This window comes from Entelurus aequoreus, linkage group LG05 (genome assembly GCF_033978785.1).
Source record: "Entelurus aequoreus isolate RoL-2023_Sb linkage group LG05, RoL_Eaeq_v1.1, whole genome shotgun sequence".
Lineage (NCBI taxonomy): Eukaryota > Metazoa > Chordata > Actinopteri > Syngnathiformes > Syngnathidae > Entelurus > Entelurus aequoreus.
The window spans coordinates 75,837,619-75,855,832 of NC_084735.1; the positions used below are offsets into that span (position 1 = coordinate 75,837,619).

The window sequence follows — 18,214 nt, forward strand, 5'->3', positions numbered from 1 at the left end:
GTAACACTAGTGAGCAGTAGAGAATATGAAGTGATTTTTGGTCTAGAACATGTTTTGCTTTATTCATTATTGACGTGTTTCTTGCAACTTTATGTTGTATATTTTTTACGTGAGATTTCCAGTTGAATTTATCATCAATCATTATACCTAGAAATTTGGTTTCGTTTACTCTTTCAATTTCTATTCCGTCTATTTGTATTTGTGTTTGACTTTCTCTTCTACTGTTACCAAATAGCATTATTTTAGTTTTACTAAGATTCAACGATAGTCTGTTTTTGTCAAACCATCTTTTTAATTTGTTAATTTCTTCTGTTATTATTTGTATTATCTCCTGTGTGTTCTCTCCTGAACAAAACGCTGTTGTATCATCCGCAAATAATACTAACTTTAAATCTTTTGTAACTTTACAAATGTCCTTTATATAGAGATTGAATAATTTAGGTCCTAGTATTGATCCCTGAGGTACACCACAGGATATATTTAGCGTTGTAGACGTGTGTTCGCCTAGCTTCACGTATTGTTTCCTGTTCGTTAGATAACTTCTTATCCAGTTTAAGACTAACCCTCTAAACACAAGTAAAACCTCAGAGAGACAGTTTTTCTTACTATGTTTTTTCATGCAGGAGCCTGAACGAGTTGAGGGTTTTGCTTCTGGAGTCGCGTCGTCACTCGCGGGAAATGGACAGAGACCTGAACCGGGAGGTGCGCAAGGCCGAGTGGAGGGTGAAGGAGCAAAAACTGCAGGATGACATCAAGACGCTGCGGGATAAACTGCTGCTGCTGGTAAGAGGATGAGGTCTTTTTAGTTGTTGACCGAAGAACAGTGTTAGGAAGTCCAGTGGCCACCAGAGTGCGCAATTGAAGAACTTTTAACAAGCAGGCCTTTATGGACCTTGCTGTGTGCACGGGGAAGAGATGTGGAAGCACACAAATGTTCAAAAAGTACGGTACTGAGGTGCATTTATATCACAGGGCCGCGAGAGATTCTCCCCCGACCATCGCCGACACTCCATGCTGGACCCCTCGGCCCTGGACTCGGAGGTCAGTCGTCTCCGGCAGCAGTTGCTGAGCACCGAGGAGGCCCTGAGAACCGCTCTGGAGCACAACCAGCAAGTGGACCAGCTGGTGCAGGCCATGGGCAAGCATCCAGACAAAAGCCCGGTAAAGAGCATACCTGGCAACATTTGCATTTGAAAATAAGGGAAAAACTACTCACCACTCTTTTACTGCAGAGCTTTTATTTTGAAGGCCTGACTTAACTGGCTGCAGTAGTGCTTCTCAATTATTTTCTGTTATGCCTCCCTTAGGAAGAACAAAACATTTTGGGCCCCCCCTAACTCTCTGTCACGAATATAAATGGTATCGTTTGTTTATAAAATGAGGCCCTTTTCCACCAAAAGTTCAGGAACTTTAGGTTTTTGGAACTGCTAGTTCGTGGAACTGTAGGTTCCTGTATAAGTGTGTGGTTTGTGTTTCCACCGCATTTCATAGTTCAGGGTAATTTATACAAGTCACGTTGATGACGTATGGAGGAGTGGTGTAGTATATTTCTACATTAATATGACCTAAATAAACAGACACTATTAGGTCAGAGTTATTTACCTAATATGCAAAACGATATGATTTTAAAAATAAAGTACCGAATTGTTCATAAAAAGTCAGGCTTTTGTCTGCAATGCCCATCAATCAGAAAGTCGTCCTCTCAGGGTCATGTGATTCCTTTTGGTCCATTCAGCTGTAAATACCAATATATAAATAATAAATGTCAATGTTTATCTCACGCCGACAACACGAACACGTCGGCTTTAGCGTTAGCTTGTTTGTTTTTTTCATACATTTTTCTTCGTTTAACCAGGTAAGATCTCATTGAGATTAAAATCTCTTTTGCAAGAGTGGCTCGGCCAGGAGGACAGCAAAAACAGGTTTTATAAATAAATATAACGACAAAAACAGAAGCAGTCACACACTATAGTTAAAAGTACAAATGACTTAGAACATAAACAATAGGTAAAAAATAAAATGTTTCAATAAGAACAATTTAAAAACGAGTTCAGTGCCCAATAGAAACAGTTTCTCGATCCTTCAAAAGGGCCTGAAAATCCCTTAAAGTGATGAGTTCAGGTAGCCTCAGATTCTTTTGTAATTCATTCCATGACCATGGAGCAGCAAATCTGAAGGCTTTTTTACCGAGACTTGCGTTGGCTCTTGAAACCAACAGGCCAAGGATGTCCTGTGAACTCAAACTGTAGCGACTGGAGTCTTTACACATAAAAGAACATAAATAAGGGCGAACTTGTCCAATAAGTGATTTATATATAAAATCTGCGAACTGACAAAGATAAACAGTTTGTCGTTGCATACGAAGTGCGATGGTGGCCCAGGTTGCCACAAGCAGTAACAAAACATAAAGCACAGTTATATACAGTATCCAGTTCTTTCAAAAAAGCAAGTCTCCATATTCTAGCAAAGGCATAGAAGTGGACAGAATCAAGTGTTTCCCAACTTGTTTCTAAAGAAAAAAACAATTTAATTTTAAGTTTAGCATCATTAGCATTCCGTTTACTTGGGTTGAGGCTAATAACTATACAAATGGAGTGTCACTGACTACTTTTACAACATGTAATAAAGTAAATAGTTCATATCTGATGTCATTTACATTCGTTTCACTCGTGTACTGCCTCCCTTAGTTCACATTTATCCACTGAAGCCTCAGAGTAGTAAGCAGCTGAGGTCATTGCCTCGGTAAATACGATTAGAAGAGTCCGTCCACTTTTCGTAGCTTTGCGTATCGAAATGAAGTTTGTAAAGAATAATACAACTTAAAACTGCATATCGTTTAAAGCAGGGGTTCTTAACCTTTTTGACCTCGTGGCCCAACTTTTCCTTCACCTAGAGTTCTGGGGCCCACTCAAATATTAACACTGAATAAGTAATCTTACTCTTTTTTTTTTTTCTTTTTTTTTTATCAAAATGAGGAAGTCAAGATTAATGGCTAAAATGAGCATGTTGTGTAGTGCACAGCTTTTCCAAGCAGGTTTAAAGCATGATACTGATAAAGTATGTTCTGCGGAGTCACATGACCCCTTCTTAAATAGTGGTCATGCCCCACTATTTAAGAAGAACTGGGCTAGAGGATGTGCTGCCGAATTTAGGACATTTTTTTTCATGCCGCCCACTGCAAAAGATAACTGTGGTGCTTCGGCAACACCGGAGATTTAGTTTTTTCATGAAATTTCAAATACAGGAAAAATATAGGGGGAATGTGCCGGGATAGAAGAGCAAAACACAGAAGGAGGTATAATGTGGATAAATAATATCATCCAGGGGGAAATCCCAAGTTGGTACACAAAAAGTGACACTTTTTAAAATAAAATAAAAAACGACAATTAACAGCAAACCAACACAATGCGGCAGTCACCAACTTAAAAGAAACTGCAGTTTTATTTTTATTTTTTTTCCCCACCAGCCATGATGCTTATGTGATACAAGAACCCAAATGTGTTCTCTCCTTGAGCTGCTAAATTCAGAATAACAAAAAAAAACAACTTCCTAGCGATGTTGCGGTGGTTTGTTGACAGCCATGCACTATCGAGTCGGTAGCGTGTTGATTATTTTAAGTCGATCAACTTCTCGGTTCAGGTAAGATGCAGGATTTTACTAACTCAAAGGCAATACAGCAGCGGTAAAAGCATCTCAAGCTCTTCTTCTTTATTTTACGGCAGGTCACAAACAAAGTTTTTAGCAGCTCAAACTAACTAGTAGCTGGCTACTCGGTAGGGGTCGAAGAAGCAGTGTGAACAAGGCCATGTGTCACGATGCCATAAAAGTAGTTCCCGTGTTAGTTCTTAGAATAACAATGTTGCTAATACTTGCTTGGTATGCAGGTCACAACATGTAAATGGAGTGCTGTTGGCTGTTTGTGGATATTTTTAGAGCACTTTATAGGCAGAATAGATTAATCCCAATTGTGAGCAGCCTCTTTCGTTTTTCTGCAGTTTTTCACGATCTTCACTAAATGAAAAAATGTGCGTTCTTGTTTCACGTAGGGATTGTGGATGATGGGCAAAATTCCCCCCCAAAAAAGTGCAGTTTTCCTTTAAATCGTAAAAATTTTCAGACAATTACTTTCAACACAAGTGCGCAAGCAGTGTGTTAAAACTCTTCAAATTCCCTTGCACACAACCACTATATTTGCCTTGCTACACATTGAATAAATGCCTGGTGCTCCCTGCAGTTGAGTGAACAAAACACTCAATTCTGCTAATACTAAAAAGATAGTGATAAATGTAAGTTCAATGAAGAGGAGTTTTTTTTTTTTTCTAGATTCATGGAGGCATGTCAGCCAATGGAATCCACCATCAGGAGCCCAACAACACTCAAGATGTTTGTATTACAAACACACTAATAATGACACCTGTGGATGATGCTAAAACTCATCTAATTTTGGCGGGGTGTCTTTCAGGAGCAGCAGCGCTGATACAAGCTAAGGCGGACGCCATCCAACTCCGACATGCTAGGAGGACGTTCAAACCAAAACTGCAAGCACCTATTATCAAGTCACAAGGACCAATTAAAGTACTGTAATATAAATGAGGACACGTGGACTCGGAGAGATATTATCATCATCATCATCATTGACCTGAGACGTTTCACAGTAGCAGGAATGTCTTCTGAGTTGCAAGAGAGACAATTTCAACAACGATGACGAGAACAACCACAGACTGAGGCACTTTTTTGTTGTCTTATTTATTATTTTGACTTTCTTTTTGTTGCTCCTCAGCTTTGAAGTAATCAACCCGAGTCAAGACTCTCCTAAGACTCTGGGAACTGCGCTTGACGAACGATCGATGTCCCCAACGGTGTGTCGTGCACAACATTGGTAAGTCGTGAAGGATAACGAGTATTATTGGAGACATTAAAGTAATACGTCAAACTAAATGTGTTCTTTGAAATGGTAACATTCTACTTACTGGAGAAATGAGCCTACATAAAAAGATTGTTGTTGTTAGGTTTGCAGTACGGAATAAACCACCATGCCTCCTGAAATAAATCCTACAATTATGTTTTATTTTTTTTGCCTTTGAAAATAAGTGGACTTCCTGCTTGGACTATTTCATTGCTGTTAATCGAAGGAATAAATATTCCGAAATGTGACCATAAAACTTTAGTACTAGCTTTCACCCAGAACACTGTGGACTATGATGCTGTTCCCTTGAGTGCTCAATGGGACGGTTGCTAACTGAAGGGCTACCACACACAAACTGGTGTCCTTTTCTGCCCCTTAATATACGATATATTTTAATGTACACCATAGGGCTAATTATTGGACTCAAAGGTAACAGTTTGTACCTTTTCCAATACATAGAAGGTATGTTCCCAAGCTCTGAAGCAAAACCTTTGAGGGTACCACTCCAATGCCAAGCTACTGTACCCTGCAAAAGCCAAGAGTCCAAGTCTGTCCCTCAAACAAAATCTTAAATAGGGCTACTCCTGGACTGTAATGTTCCTGGACCAAAAAGTAATAGGTATGTTCCCAAGCTGTAAAACTTAAGTGCCAAGGGAACAAAACCAGTATGATTTAGGGTACCGCCACAGTAAAAGAAATCCTGAAACCCAAAAGGTAGACTCTACTCTGATATGGCTATTCTTTGGACTCAAATGCAACTGTTAATATTGTTTCTGGGATCAAATTAAGTACCAAACATATTCCCAAGCTGTAAAATGCAAGTGCGAAGGGAACTTTGAACCCTAAAAGGTACAATCTACACTAATGTATCCCATAAAGGGCTGATCCTTGGACTCCAATGTACTGTTTCTGGCATCACAAAAGTACCTAAACAGACATGTTCCCATGCTGTAAAACACTAGTGACAAGGAAACAAAACAAGTTTGTTTAGGGGTACCACCTGAGTAAAAAGACCCTGAACCACAAAAGGTGCTATCTACACTAATGTATCCCATATAGGGAAGATCCTTGGACTTAAATGTAACTGTTGATACTTGCGACTGGGATCAAATAAAGTAAGTATGTTCCCAAGTTGTAAATTGCTAGTGCCAAGGGAACAACATTAGTATGCATGGGGTACCACCCCAGTAAGGAGGCCCCAAAATATACAATCTACATTCTACTCTAATGTATCCCACATAGGGTTGATACTTGGGACTCCAAATTAACTGTTGATACCATTTCTGGGATCAAAAAAGTACCAGGTATGATCCCAAGCCATACAAAACAAGTGCCAAGCGAACAAAACCAGTATGTTTTATGGCACCAGCCAAGTAAAAGGTATAATTTTCACTTATGTATCGTACGTATAAGGCTGATCCTTGGACTCAAATGTAGCTGTTGATATCGTTACTGGAACCAAATAAAGTACCAGACATATGTTCAAGCTTTAAAACACAAGTGCCAGGGGGGCGGGGGGAAAGTCCAGTATGTTTCAGGGTACCATGGGGTACATGAAAGAAGTAAGTACCAGGTATGTTCCCAAGCCGTGAAAGACAAGTGCCAAGGGAACAAAACTAGTATGTTTGAGGGTCCCATCCCAGTAAAATGTATAATTCACTCTAATGTATCCTATATATAGGGCTAATCACTGGACTCTAATGTAACCATTGATACTGTTTCTGCGATCATAAGAAGTACCAGGCATGTGCCATGCTGTAAAAGACAAAGGTCACTGGTACAAAAGCAGTACCGTTAAGGGTACTATTCCTATCACAAGCTCGTTGGCTAGTGTTAGGCAACCACTACAACCGATAACCAAATCTACTGTATAACATAGGGCTAATTCCTATAAGGTAGTGTTTGTACCATTTCCAGGTCCCCAAAAGTACCAGTTATGGTCCCGGGTTATTGGTGTCATGGGTACAAAAGCAGAACCTTTGAGGGTACCATTCCAGCGACAAGTTGAACTGCTTCTTCATCAGGGGACTTTCATTTGCAAAAACATTATGGGCTGAGACGTCTTCCAAGTAATTTTTAAATGCATTTCTCATTTACGTACTATTGTAGTCTGAATATTTTGAAGACATTATAGGTGACACAGATGTACAGGTGCTGGTCAGTAATATAAGGAGCTACATTTTGGATATTATTGTAATGTAAGGACCTGGCCGCAGGTGGGTTCTCTCTCTGGGATTATTGCCGCTTTGTTTTCAGAGATTGAGTCATTAAAAATGTACAACCTAGTCAATGGTCATTTCTTCTGCATTGTTTTCTTTTTACTGCAACATTTGATTGGTAGATGTTTTTGTGAGTTATCACAGGTTTATGAAGTTTTTATGCAGGTGAGAAGCAATCTGCAAATCCCTAAGGGTCAAAAGACTGAAGGACCAGGGCTGGCCCCTAGTTAGAGGATGCCATGAGCCAACTATGATGAAGCAGAGTCCTCCATCCACCACAGACACCCGTTGCAAGACCTGGAGACTCCAACAGCAAGGGGAAACCATTGGACACGACTCGAAATGACACCAAGAGTCATCCACTGGCCAGGCTCTACCACCAGGGAGAACCAGATTCCTCAAACTGTCTTAGGGGGGTGTCACAGAATCTGGGTGCCACACCCACAATTTACTAGTACTACTACTACTGTACAGTGTGCTAAACACTGCAGGGCCAGCTAATCCCAGTGAAGCTAAATCCTCCACTCGCCACAGGAACCCGTTGCAAGTCCTGGGCACCACACTGGCCAGAGGAAACTATCGGACACGCCACTAGAGCTGGCCATCAAGAAGAGTGCACCAGGAGTCAACCACTGGCCAGACCTCACCACTAAGGGGAACCAGACTCCTCTATCCATTATAGAGACTCCTACCACTACTACAGTGCGCCAAACACAGCAGTAGACAGGTGTGCACCCCCCACCAATCCCAGAGGCCAACCACCCACAGAGATTGCACAATCTCTGCCAACCATCGTCTAAGCCCCAACATCAAGGGAAACCAGTCTCCCACTTGCTACATGGATTTGTTGCATGACCGGACCACAACAGGTGAGAAGCACTATCTGCGAATCCCTATGGGTCAAAGGGCCGAAGAACCAGGGCTGGCCCCTAGCAAGAGGATGCCATGAGCCAACTACGATGAAGCAGAGTCCTCCATCCACCACAGACACCCGTTACAAGACCTGGACACCCCACCAGCAAGGGGAAATCATTCGACATGACTCAAAAGCTGGCAATCGAGGAAAGGACACCAAGAGTCATCCACTAGCCAGGCCCCACCACCAGGGAGAACCAGAGTCCTATATCTGTTACAGGGACTCCCCACAGAATCTGGATGACAAACCCACAGGTTACTCTTGCTACTAAGTGCGCCAAACACCGACGGAGACATGTGTGCACCCACCAGTAAATACTAGTGAAGTGAAGTCCTCCACCCCCGTTGCAAGTCCTGGGTACCACACCCGCAAGAGGGCACCTTAGCCCATGTTCGGTAAGTTGCTACTGTGTGGCGACAGGTGTGGGTGGCATAGAAGCGGAGACGAGGGCAACCAACTAAAGAGGGTTTAATCTAACACAAATGCCAACCTTCGACCAACCCCCAACAGCAGGGAAAACCAGTCTCCCAAATGCCACGGGGATCTGTTCCATGACCTGACCACCACACCCACAGGAGGGAACCGTAGGACACCACCCCAGGGAGTGGTTGGCGAACAAGAGTCAGAGGGACATACAACATGACCTGGGCACTACACCCGCAGGATACAGAACTGCTCGGCAGATTACAAGTGGACATGAAACTAAATCAGAGAGTTCCACAGCCCAAGACCAACGCCATGTTGCATTTGATTCAGTACATTCTCTCCAGGGTTGATTTCTTGTATTTAAAACCATACTTTATCATGTCTTAGGCAACCATTCTGGTACAATTCCACTTTGTCCCATGATGATTTAAGACTTCCATGCCAAATATTTAATCACATTTCCAACATCCCCTGCAGCAATGTGGGTTTTGGCAAATGTCAGGACTTAACCACATACAGTGTCCTGTGTCTAACAAATGATCTTTTTGATTATCGACTCACATTTTAAATCTGAACGGCCAAAATGTTAGCTTCACAAAAACAGCTGCAAAAATAGAAGTTACAGTTAAAGAATATTTATAATTATGTTCTGCTTAAAATATACATGTTTAGTTTGAATGTTGTTTTGGGAATTTAGACCCTGTAAAGGCCAGTACAGTAATCCATCATTTGGGCCTCACCATGGGAAATGAATTATTAATCATAAATCGAATAATTTAATTGCTAAAGCATAAAAAAACTATTCCTGGGGTTTCTCGTCAACGGTTTGTTATGGGTAGTTAGATTGTTTACCCACTAATAGGGAATGTGAGCTGGGTTTAGACCAGGGATGTCAAACTGGTTTTCATTGAGGGCCACATCGTAGTTATGGCTGACATCAGAGGGCCGCTTGTAACAGCGAATAATGTATGACTTTGCCTCTGGATTTCATTATTAATTATATAAATTGGTTTAGGTAGACTGTCGATTTTACAGTAAAAACTTTACGTTTACAAAATTTTACTGTAAAATATAGTTTTTTTTGTTTAGTTTTTTACAACATTTTAGGGTAAATGGAAAAACAGTACAACTGTTTTTTGGGGGGGTTTTACGGAAAAATCTGGCAACCTAGTTGCCAGAATTTTGGTTTTACATTTACAATGGATAACCAGTACAAGTTATTTTTTTATTCTAGCAACTAAGCTGCCAGTTTTTCTACCGTAAAAACAAAGTTATCGTTTTCCATTTACAGTAATACACCATTAAAAACAAGATTTTACAGTAAAAATAAGGCAGCTTAGTCAACAGAATTTTAATGCTAAATACTGGTAGTTTTTTTAACTTACAGTAATATGCTGTAAAGAACACCTTGAAATTGATTGTCATTTTTTATTAATTTGTAGTTTGCTGTAAAGTTAAGTATTTTCATTTAGACAAAAACATGTTTGGAAAGTATGATAATATACTGTAATATTTGTTGCAATATTGGCTACTATTAAAGTTTAAAAGGTATGCAATTTCAGAAGTACATATATTTTTCATATATCAATTACATTTAGTGAGAAAATATTAACTACTTTATTGACACATATCATTTCCAGGTGTTTGCGGGCCAGATAGAATGATGTCTGCCCCCGGGCCTTTGTGTTTGACACCTGTGGTTTAGACCGTCATGAGACAGGTTAGTTTTACCCTACTGATGATGTGTTGTTGCAATAGTAATCCATGCGCTGTGATTGGTCTGTTCTCATCTAGTGGCCAATATTACTGTAGTATTTATATTTTTGCGAGGAGAAAATATGTCGCTTGCGTTGCCACACAGCCAAAACACATGAATATTTTTTAAAAAAAAGAATTTTAAAGGGCATTTTTAGTCAAATGTGTTTCATCCCTCGCCACAATGCGCTTCAAATATTTTATAGATTTTTCTTGGCATATTTTTTCAAAGCATATCATCTACAATTTTTGGATCCTAAAATAAGCATTTGAAGCATAAAAATAGTTAAATCAGCTAAAAAAAAAAATACTACAGTAGTATTGGCCACCAAAGGAGACCAAACAAATTTAGAGCGTGCTGTTCAGTATCGTGGCCACTGATTGGCTCAGCCTCAGGCAGCATTACCATATAAGGATAATATACTGTAAAGGTTACCAAAGGATGCTATATTTCATGTGTAAAGGGCTCCTATAATGTAGGAAAACATATTTAAAAGGTCATAAACAGGTATATATTATTCATAATGAATCATTCCTACTTTTCTAAAATGTATTTATTGCAGTTATGTCCGGTGGTCCATTGAAATGGGTTACCTAATGCTATTTGACAACGTGTCACTCTCCCGACGCACTGTAACGAGGCGGGTTGAGACCATCGCTGGAAACTTGGAGCTTCAGCTGAAGAACAGAACGGCCAACTTTGACTGTTTTTCGCTGGCTTTGGATGAGAGCTGCGATGTACGTGACACTGCCCAGCTGCTCATCTTCTTACGTGGGATAACTGCAGACTTTCAAATCACGGAGGAGCTGGCAGCCATGCAGTCAATTAAAGGGACAACCGCAGGTAATGACTTGTTCACAGAGGTAAATGCGTGTTTGGACATGTTAGGACTGAAATGGGACAAGCTCGCAGGTGTGACAACAGATTGTTGTCCAAATCTGACAGGGAAAAATGTTGGACTTTTGAAGAGGATGCAGGATAGTGACAGAAATTAACCCTGTGCAGAAATTGACATTTTTGCATTGTATTATACATCAGGAAGTGTTGTGTAAGACAGTGTTAAAAATAAAACCATCAAAAGCAATCTACTTTTGTACGAAGTTAAGTTAGGTTAAATTAAATTATTATTATTATTATTATTATTTGTCTTACGGTATATCAAAAATAGTATTGAGCAAAATTTTATTGAAATATTGTCGATGTGGCCCTCCAACAGTGCTCGGGTTGCTCATGCGGCCCCCGGTGAAAATGCATTGCCCACCCCTGCGCTATATATAGACACCGCTATCAAATTATGCAACTTGTAGCTTTTTGAAGCAGCTCGTCAACGGTTTGTTATGGGTAGATTGTATGTTTAGCACCCAGCAATGCTGCTGATGCTATGGTGTTACAATAAAGCTGGATCCGTTTAGCACTAGGCTTCTAAAATGTATTGCTCATCCTCTTTGTGTTCAGGCTCAAAAATATAAGGTGCTGGATCATACCTTTTCCCAAAATAATGGTTGGCTCTCATAAAGTCTGCTTAATTAGCATTGTTGTTGATGGGGAAGGGATCTGTGGTTCCTAACGCTACATCACGGATCACGTGATTGGCTTCCTCATTAATTCTCGGGAATTTCCGTTAGATTGATACTAATTTTTATATGTATATAATATAATATTAAAAAAAGCTTCAATATAGACGCAACTTGTTTTCCTCCCTACTGGTATTTTAAACATTAGCTTTGCTTCTTCCTACTCCTTTTCAAAAATGTTGAAATGTGCAAATGTAACCACATGATGTTCCTTAATGTGAAGTGAGTTACCGTCGTGGTCAAAAGTTTACATACACTTGTAAAGAACATAATGTCATGGCTGTCTTGAGTTTCCAATCATTTCTACAACTCTTATTTTTTTGTGATAGAGTGATTGGAGCACATACTTGTTGGTCACAAAAAACATTCATGAAGTTTGGTTCTTTTATGAATTTATTATGGGTCTACTGAAAATGTGAGCAAATCTGCTGGGTGAAAAGCATACATACAGCAATGTTAATATTTGATTACATGTCCCTTGGCAAGTTTCACTGCAATAAGGCGCTTTTGGTAGCCATCCACAAGCTTCTGGTTGAATTTTTGACCACTCCTCTTGACAACATTTGTGTAGTTCAGCTAAATGTGTTGGTTTTCTGACATGGATTTGTTTCTTCAGTATTGTCCACATGGACAAAGATAAGACCTTCTGGAGGAAAGTTCTGTGGTCAGATGAAACAAAAATTGAGATGTTTGGCCACAATACCCAGCAATATGTTTGGAGGAGATAACGTGAGGCCTTTAATCCCAGGAACACTATGCCTACCGTCAAGCATGGTGGTGGTAGTATTATGCTCTGGGCCTGTTTTGCTGCCAATGGAACTGGTGCTTTACAGAGAGTAAATGGGACAATGAAAAAGGAGGATTACCTCCAAATTCTTCAGGACAACCTAAAATCATCAGCCCGGAGGTTGGGTCTTGGGCGTAGTTGGGTGTTCCATATACATATCAAGATACAGGTGATGGAATTCCTGCTGGGCATTGCTGCCTGACGCACCTCCTCCAGTGCCTTTTGACAGGTGTGCTGTGACACCTCACCGAACACCTCTGTGGGCATAAACGGGTCATCAGCTGGGGACCACCATTCATCAACGTTTTGCTCCTTTAACCCCAGAACGTCTCATGGTGGCGGAGCGATGGCAGGGATGTCTCCCTGCCACCCCCTGCTGATGTCCTAGGTGTTTGCCCCCCAACTCTTATGCTTCCTCCTTAGCCACAGCCAGAAGCTGCCTTTGTCCGCCTCCTCGGCCAGCTCTTTCATGGCTTTCCGATGCCCCACTCCTGTGCATCCAATGTCTCGGAGTAGGCGGGCAGTTGAGGAACCCACAAAGCCCCTACACCCCACTTCCACAGGGCAGATGACGGCTTTCCAGCCAGCTTCCCTGCACTCTGCTGCCAGGTCAGAGTACTTGGCTCGCTTGCGCTCATAAGCAGCCTCCAACCCCCCCTCCCATGGGACAGTGAGCTCGACCAGAAGAAACCGTCCTGCAAGCCTCCGACCAGAAGACCAGGTCTGGCCGTAGCGATGTTTCGACGATCTCCCTGGGGAACTGGAGCTGCTTCCCCAGGTCGACCCTCATGCTCCACTCATTTCCTGGTGAGAGGAGTCTCGCTGTAGCTCTCTGGTGGGGGTGTTTGGCACCATCACCAGCCCTCTCGAATTGGATGAGATGTCTGGCTGGAGCGGAAGGTCTGCTATATGCCTCCTTTCTGCAGGTCTCTGACACCTCTGCCAACTTTTTCAAGACTTGGTCGTGTCGCCATCTGTAGCGGCCTTGCGACAACGCTGTCGAGCAGCCCGACAGGATGTGCAGGAGGCTTGCGTTGATGGTGTTGCAGAGGGGACAGGTCTCCTCGGCACCAAACCATTGGTGGAGGTTTCGGGGACAAGGCAAGGTGTCGTACGTTGCTCTGATCAGGAAGCTGAGCCTGGCTTGGGGGATCTTCCACAGGTCAGACCATGACATCGTCCTGTCTGAGACCTTCCCACAATGTCCAACGACCTTGCTGACCCTGGGACACCGCTTTGATGTTTAGGCGTTCCTGCTAATTTCTTGCCACTTCTGCCACCACCATGGCTCTCCGGTCTTCTTTGGAAGCCTTTGACCAGAACAAGGGAGCCTCGCCCCTCCCAAGGCCTGCTCGACCTTCCTGAACTCTGCCGACCACTTCACGGTGCTTCAGCCTGCAGATCGCCGTGTCGACCTCTTCTTGGGCTTTCCACTTTCTTCCTGTTCTTATCTGGGTGCCCGCTGCTCTCACCAGCTGGTCAGTGGATTCCCTCAGCTCCAGCACCAGCCGAGCCTTCTCTTGCTTGTATCCCAGGCTGATGGATCGCAGTGGTAGTTGAAGAGCGTTCCTACCAAAGAGGCCTACGTCTGAGAGGCACCTTGGCAGTCCCAGCCACTTTCTGATGAACGAGTTTGCCACCCCGTCCATCTTGCTTACCACTGAGGAGGGGATTTCGCTCATCTTCAGTGGCCACATCACCCTTTGGTACAGTATGAACTGGTAGCACCATACTTTGTACTTCCCAGGGAGTTGGCTTTGATTGATCTTGGCCTGGCCATCTGCGAGCTGCTTCCTCACCGTCTCCCCCATCTGCCTGTCAGAGAGCTCTGCTGTGTAGGTGCGACCCAGGCTACGAACAGGTTGATCTGCCAACAATGGAATGTTCTCACCGCCTGCGACAAAGATGGTGTTGTCACTTCTGACTCCTTTCCTGATAGACAGACTGCGTGATTTGGGGGGTTTGATCTTCATCCTCGCCCAGCCCACAAGCTCATCGATCCTCTTCAGCAGTCTTGTTGTACATGCTGCTGTCTGAAGTATGGTGGTGATATCATCCATGTAGCCTCTCACTGCTGGTAGCCTCTGTCCTAAAGGCAGTTTCACTCCTCCGACCATCTTCCTAGCCCCTATGAGGATGATCTCGAATGCTGCAACGAACAGGGCGGGAGAGATTGAACATCCCATGGCGATGCCTACTTCCAGCTGTTGCCAGCCTGTTGTGAAGTCCTGATGAGTGCAGCACATCTGGAGGTCTCCAAAGTACTTGGCAACCAGGGCTCTGATGCAGACTGGTACGTGGAAGAAGTCCAGGGCGAACTCGATGAGTTGGTGGGGCACAGACCCGTATGCGTTGGCAAGGTCCAGCCACACAACATGCAGGTCACCTCTCTCTCTCTTCGCCCTTTGGATCTGCTCCCATATTACTGCAGAGTGTTCCACACAGCCTGGGAAGCCTGGCACGCCTGCCTTCTGGCAGCTGGTGTCGATGTACCCATTGTTTGTGAGGTAGCTGGTCAACCTTTTGGCCAGGATGGAGAAGAACATCTTCCCTTCGACATTTAGGAGGGCGATGCTCCTGAACTGGCTGATTGTACTGGAGTTCTGCTCCTTTGGGATGAAAACTGTGACCGCTCTTTGCCATTCTGAAGGGATGACTTGTTTTTTCCAGGCCACTCTCAGCAGGTTCCAGAGATGTCTCAGGACCCCTGGGCAGTACTTATACAGCTTGTATGGTATCCCATTGGGGCCTGGGGCTGAGGCAGCTCTTGCTTTCCGTACGACCTCTGCCACCTCGCTACCCACTTCTCCAAAGTGAGCTGGCTCAGGGTGGAGGACAGAGTAAAACAACTTGCACTGAGCCTAGTCTATAGAATCCACTACACCTCCCTGATACCGAAGTACATGTCAAACTACTTCCTGACCGCCATAACCACAACACCAGAGGGAGCTCCACTAACCACGTCAAACCCAGATTCCGATCTAACAAAGGTCTTAACTCATTCTCTTTCTATGCCACATCAATATGGAATGCACTCCCAACAGGTGTAAAAGAAAGGGCATCTCTATCCTCCTTCAAACCCGCACTAAAAGAACACCTCCAGGCAACTTCAACCCTAAACTAACACCCTCCCGTCCTCATCATACCTCTTCGGATTGTAAATAATCAAATGTAGACACTTTTTCTTATACTTTCTGATCTCTCTCTCTGTGTCCACTACTTGCTGTACATATCCTACCAAGTCAGTCCTACACTGTTTCAATGTCCATTTCTCTGATGATTAAATTGTTGATGACTGAAGTGTTGATACCAACCAAACCTAAACCCCCCCCCTCCATATCCCACACCCCGGATTGTAAATAATGTAAATAATTCAATGTATATACTCTGATGATTATCTTGTGTGATGACTGTATTATGATGATAGTATATATCTGATAGTATATATCTGTATCATGAATCCATTTAAGTGGACCCCAATTTAAACAAGTTGAAAAACATATTCGGGTGTTACCATTTAGTGGTCAATTGTACGGAATATGTACTTCACTGTGCAATCTACTAATAAAAGTTTCAATCAATCAATCAATTCATGGTAATGGCCAATGTTAAGGGGAACATTTTTTAAGTGTTTTTTTTTTTTTTTCAACCAAAGGGTTTCAATAGGGCCTTTTTAGGTAACAAGGAACTTGTGCAGTGTTGCCATCTCACACTAATTTTACGGAACATACGACTTCTCTAAAACAGTGGTTCTCAACCTTTTTTCAGTGATGTACCCCCTGTGAACATTTTTTTTATTCAAGTACCCCCTAATCAGAGCAAAGCATTTTTGGTTGAAAAAAAAGAGATAAAGAAGTAAAATACAGCACTATGTCATCAGTTTTTGATTTATTAAATTGTATAACAGTGCAAAATATTGCTCATTTGTAGTGGTCTTTCTTGGACTATTTGGAAAAAAAGATATAAAAATAACTAAAAACTTGTTGAAAAATAAACAAGTGATTCAATTATAAATAAAGATTTCTACACATAGAAGTAATCATCAACTTAAAGTGCCCTCTTTGGGGATTGTAATAGAGATCCATCTGGATTCATGAACTTAATTCTAAACATTTCTTCACAAAAAAAGAAATCTTTAAGATCAATATTTATGGAACATGTCCACAAAAAACCTAGCTGTCAACACTGAATATTGTATTGTTGCATTGTACTGAATGGAATAGCCTACTTGCTTTGATGTTCAGTTTATGAACTTACATTCATATTTTGTTGAAGTATTATTCAATAAATATATTTATAAAGGATTTTTTAATTGTTGCTATTTTTAGAATATTTTTAAAAAATCTCACGTACCCCTTGGCATACCTTCAAGTACCCCCAGGGGTATGCGTACCCCCATTTGAGAACCACTGCTGTAAAACATTGCAGAGCTGCCCTGTACACAAATAGGCGGCCATATCTTCTTTTTTTCTTTTTTTTTTGCACATAACATCCTGTATCCTGCGAAGGTGCCCAGGGATTTCGCAGAAGCAAAAAAAACCCCACAAAAAAAAACACTTGTAATCCCCCCCTGCGGGATAAACAACACGGCTACTCCCTGAGGACTTTTTCTTTCTTTTTTTGCAGCTGCAGAGGTTGCTGCCTTTAACGTAATCCTGCATGTAAATGTCAGCCAATGGAGTGTGTCGTTGAGTTGGGCTGGGATTAGCAGGAGGCGAATGAGTTTCAATTTTACTGGATTACAGAACAAAGAGCGAGTGGGGGAAAGGGACACCCTGGCTCGGGTTAAAGCGAGAAAAGAAGAGCGAGAAGGAGAAGACTGCTTCTTTTCCAACACGGCGATGATCGGGATTATGTGTTTTGTGGCGCGTCGTCGTGGATGTGCGAGTCTTTTGTGATGGATTAAAGAGAACAACATATTCCCGGATTGACAGCAACGAGGCTATTTAATCGCTAATTACGGTGAGTCGCGCCACCATTTCTCTTGATTCGCACGCCGCGCGGGTGCGTGGAAACATTGAGGCGTTACATTGTAGTGGAATGAAGGCGGAGAATTGACGGATTATTTCTGGACGCTAACGCTAGCTAGCTAGCTAGCCTGCTAGCTTGCGTTATTATGATACTGTTAGCTAATTAGCCGCGGTGACTTTTTTTTCTTTTTTTTTTCAAATAGACTCAAGACTAGAAGGTTATTGGCCTCTTTAAAATGAATGCGCGCAACGAAACATTTTTAAATGCGAAAAACGTAGTGCTGTTTTTATTTATTTGTCCTTGCTGAAGTGTCCGTCACGTCTGCATTAAGCGTATTACAACAAAGACAGCTAGCTCATTTACAACCCAGACATGACAACTTTATTAACTAGCTTGAGTTAATTCCAACTTTTTTTTATTTTTTAACATTGTGTTTGTACTTATCTTTAAAATGATCTCGTATTTATCGTCGTGGTTAAAACAAAAAAAAAACTTGAGTTCAACTTTCCTTCTAACTGTTAATTTACCGCCACAACCATTTTTAATGAGTTCCTTGAGACTTTTTAATCCAGAACCTTCCATAGTTTATTACTTTGACAAATCTCTATTAGCAAGGACCCGCAGGCATCTGCCAGGACTACTAAACAGCTGGAAAACAC

The 18,214-nt window shown here is 42.1% G+C and overlaps 2 protein-coding genes across 8 annotated transcripts in view; both read left to right on the forward strand.

Moving 5' to 3' along the window:
* Positions 1–5,050, forward strand: part of clip2 (CAP-GLY domain containing linker protein 2) — a 62,407-nt gene extending 57,357 nt beyond the window's left edge. For all 3 annotated transcript variants that reach the window (XM_062048935.1, XM_062048934.1, XM_062048936.1), the window contains 4 exons: positions 624–783; positions 973–1,161; positions 4,324–4,383; positions 4,463–5,050. In XM_062048935.1, the coding sequence (XP_061904919.1) occupies positions 624–783; positions 973–1,161; positions 4,324–4,383; positions 4,463–4,477 (424 nt within the window). In that variant the 3' untranslated portion in view covers positions 4,478–5,050. The remainder of the gene's footprint in view (positions 1–623; positions 784–972; positions 1,162–4,323; positions 4,384–4,462) is intronic.
* Positions 4,743–18,214, forward strand: part of gtf2ird1 (GTF2I repeat domain containing 1) — a 70,715-nt gene continuing 57,243 nt past the window's right edge. For 2 of the 5 annotated variants that reach the window (XM_062048928.1, XM_062048933.1), the window contains exon 1: positions 17,209–17,546. The gene's annotated coding sequence lies outside the window, so the exon portion shown is untranslated. Of the gene's footprint in view, positions 4,880–17,207; positions 17,547–18,214 lie in introns of those variants that run through there. The other 3 variants (XM_062048929.1, XM_062048931.1, XM_062048930.1) reach the window with 3 other exon arrangements.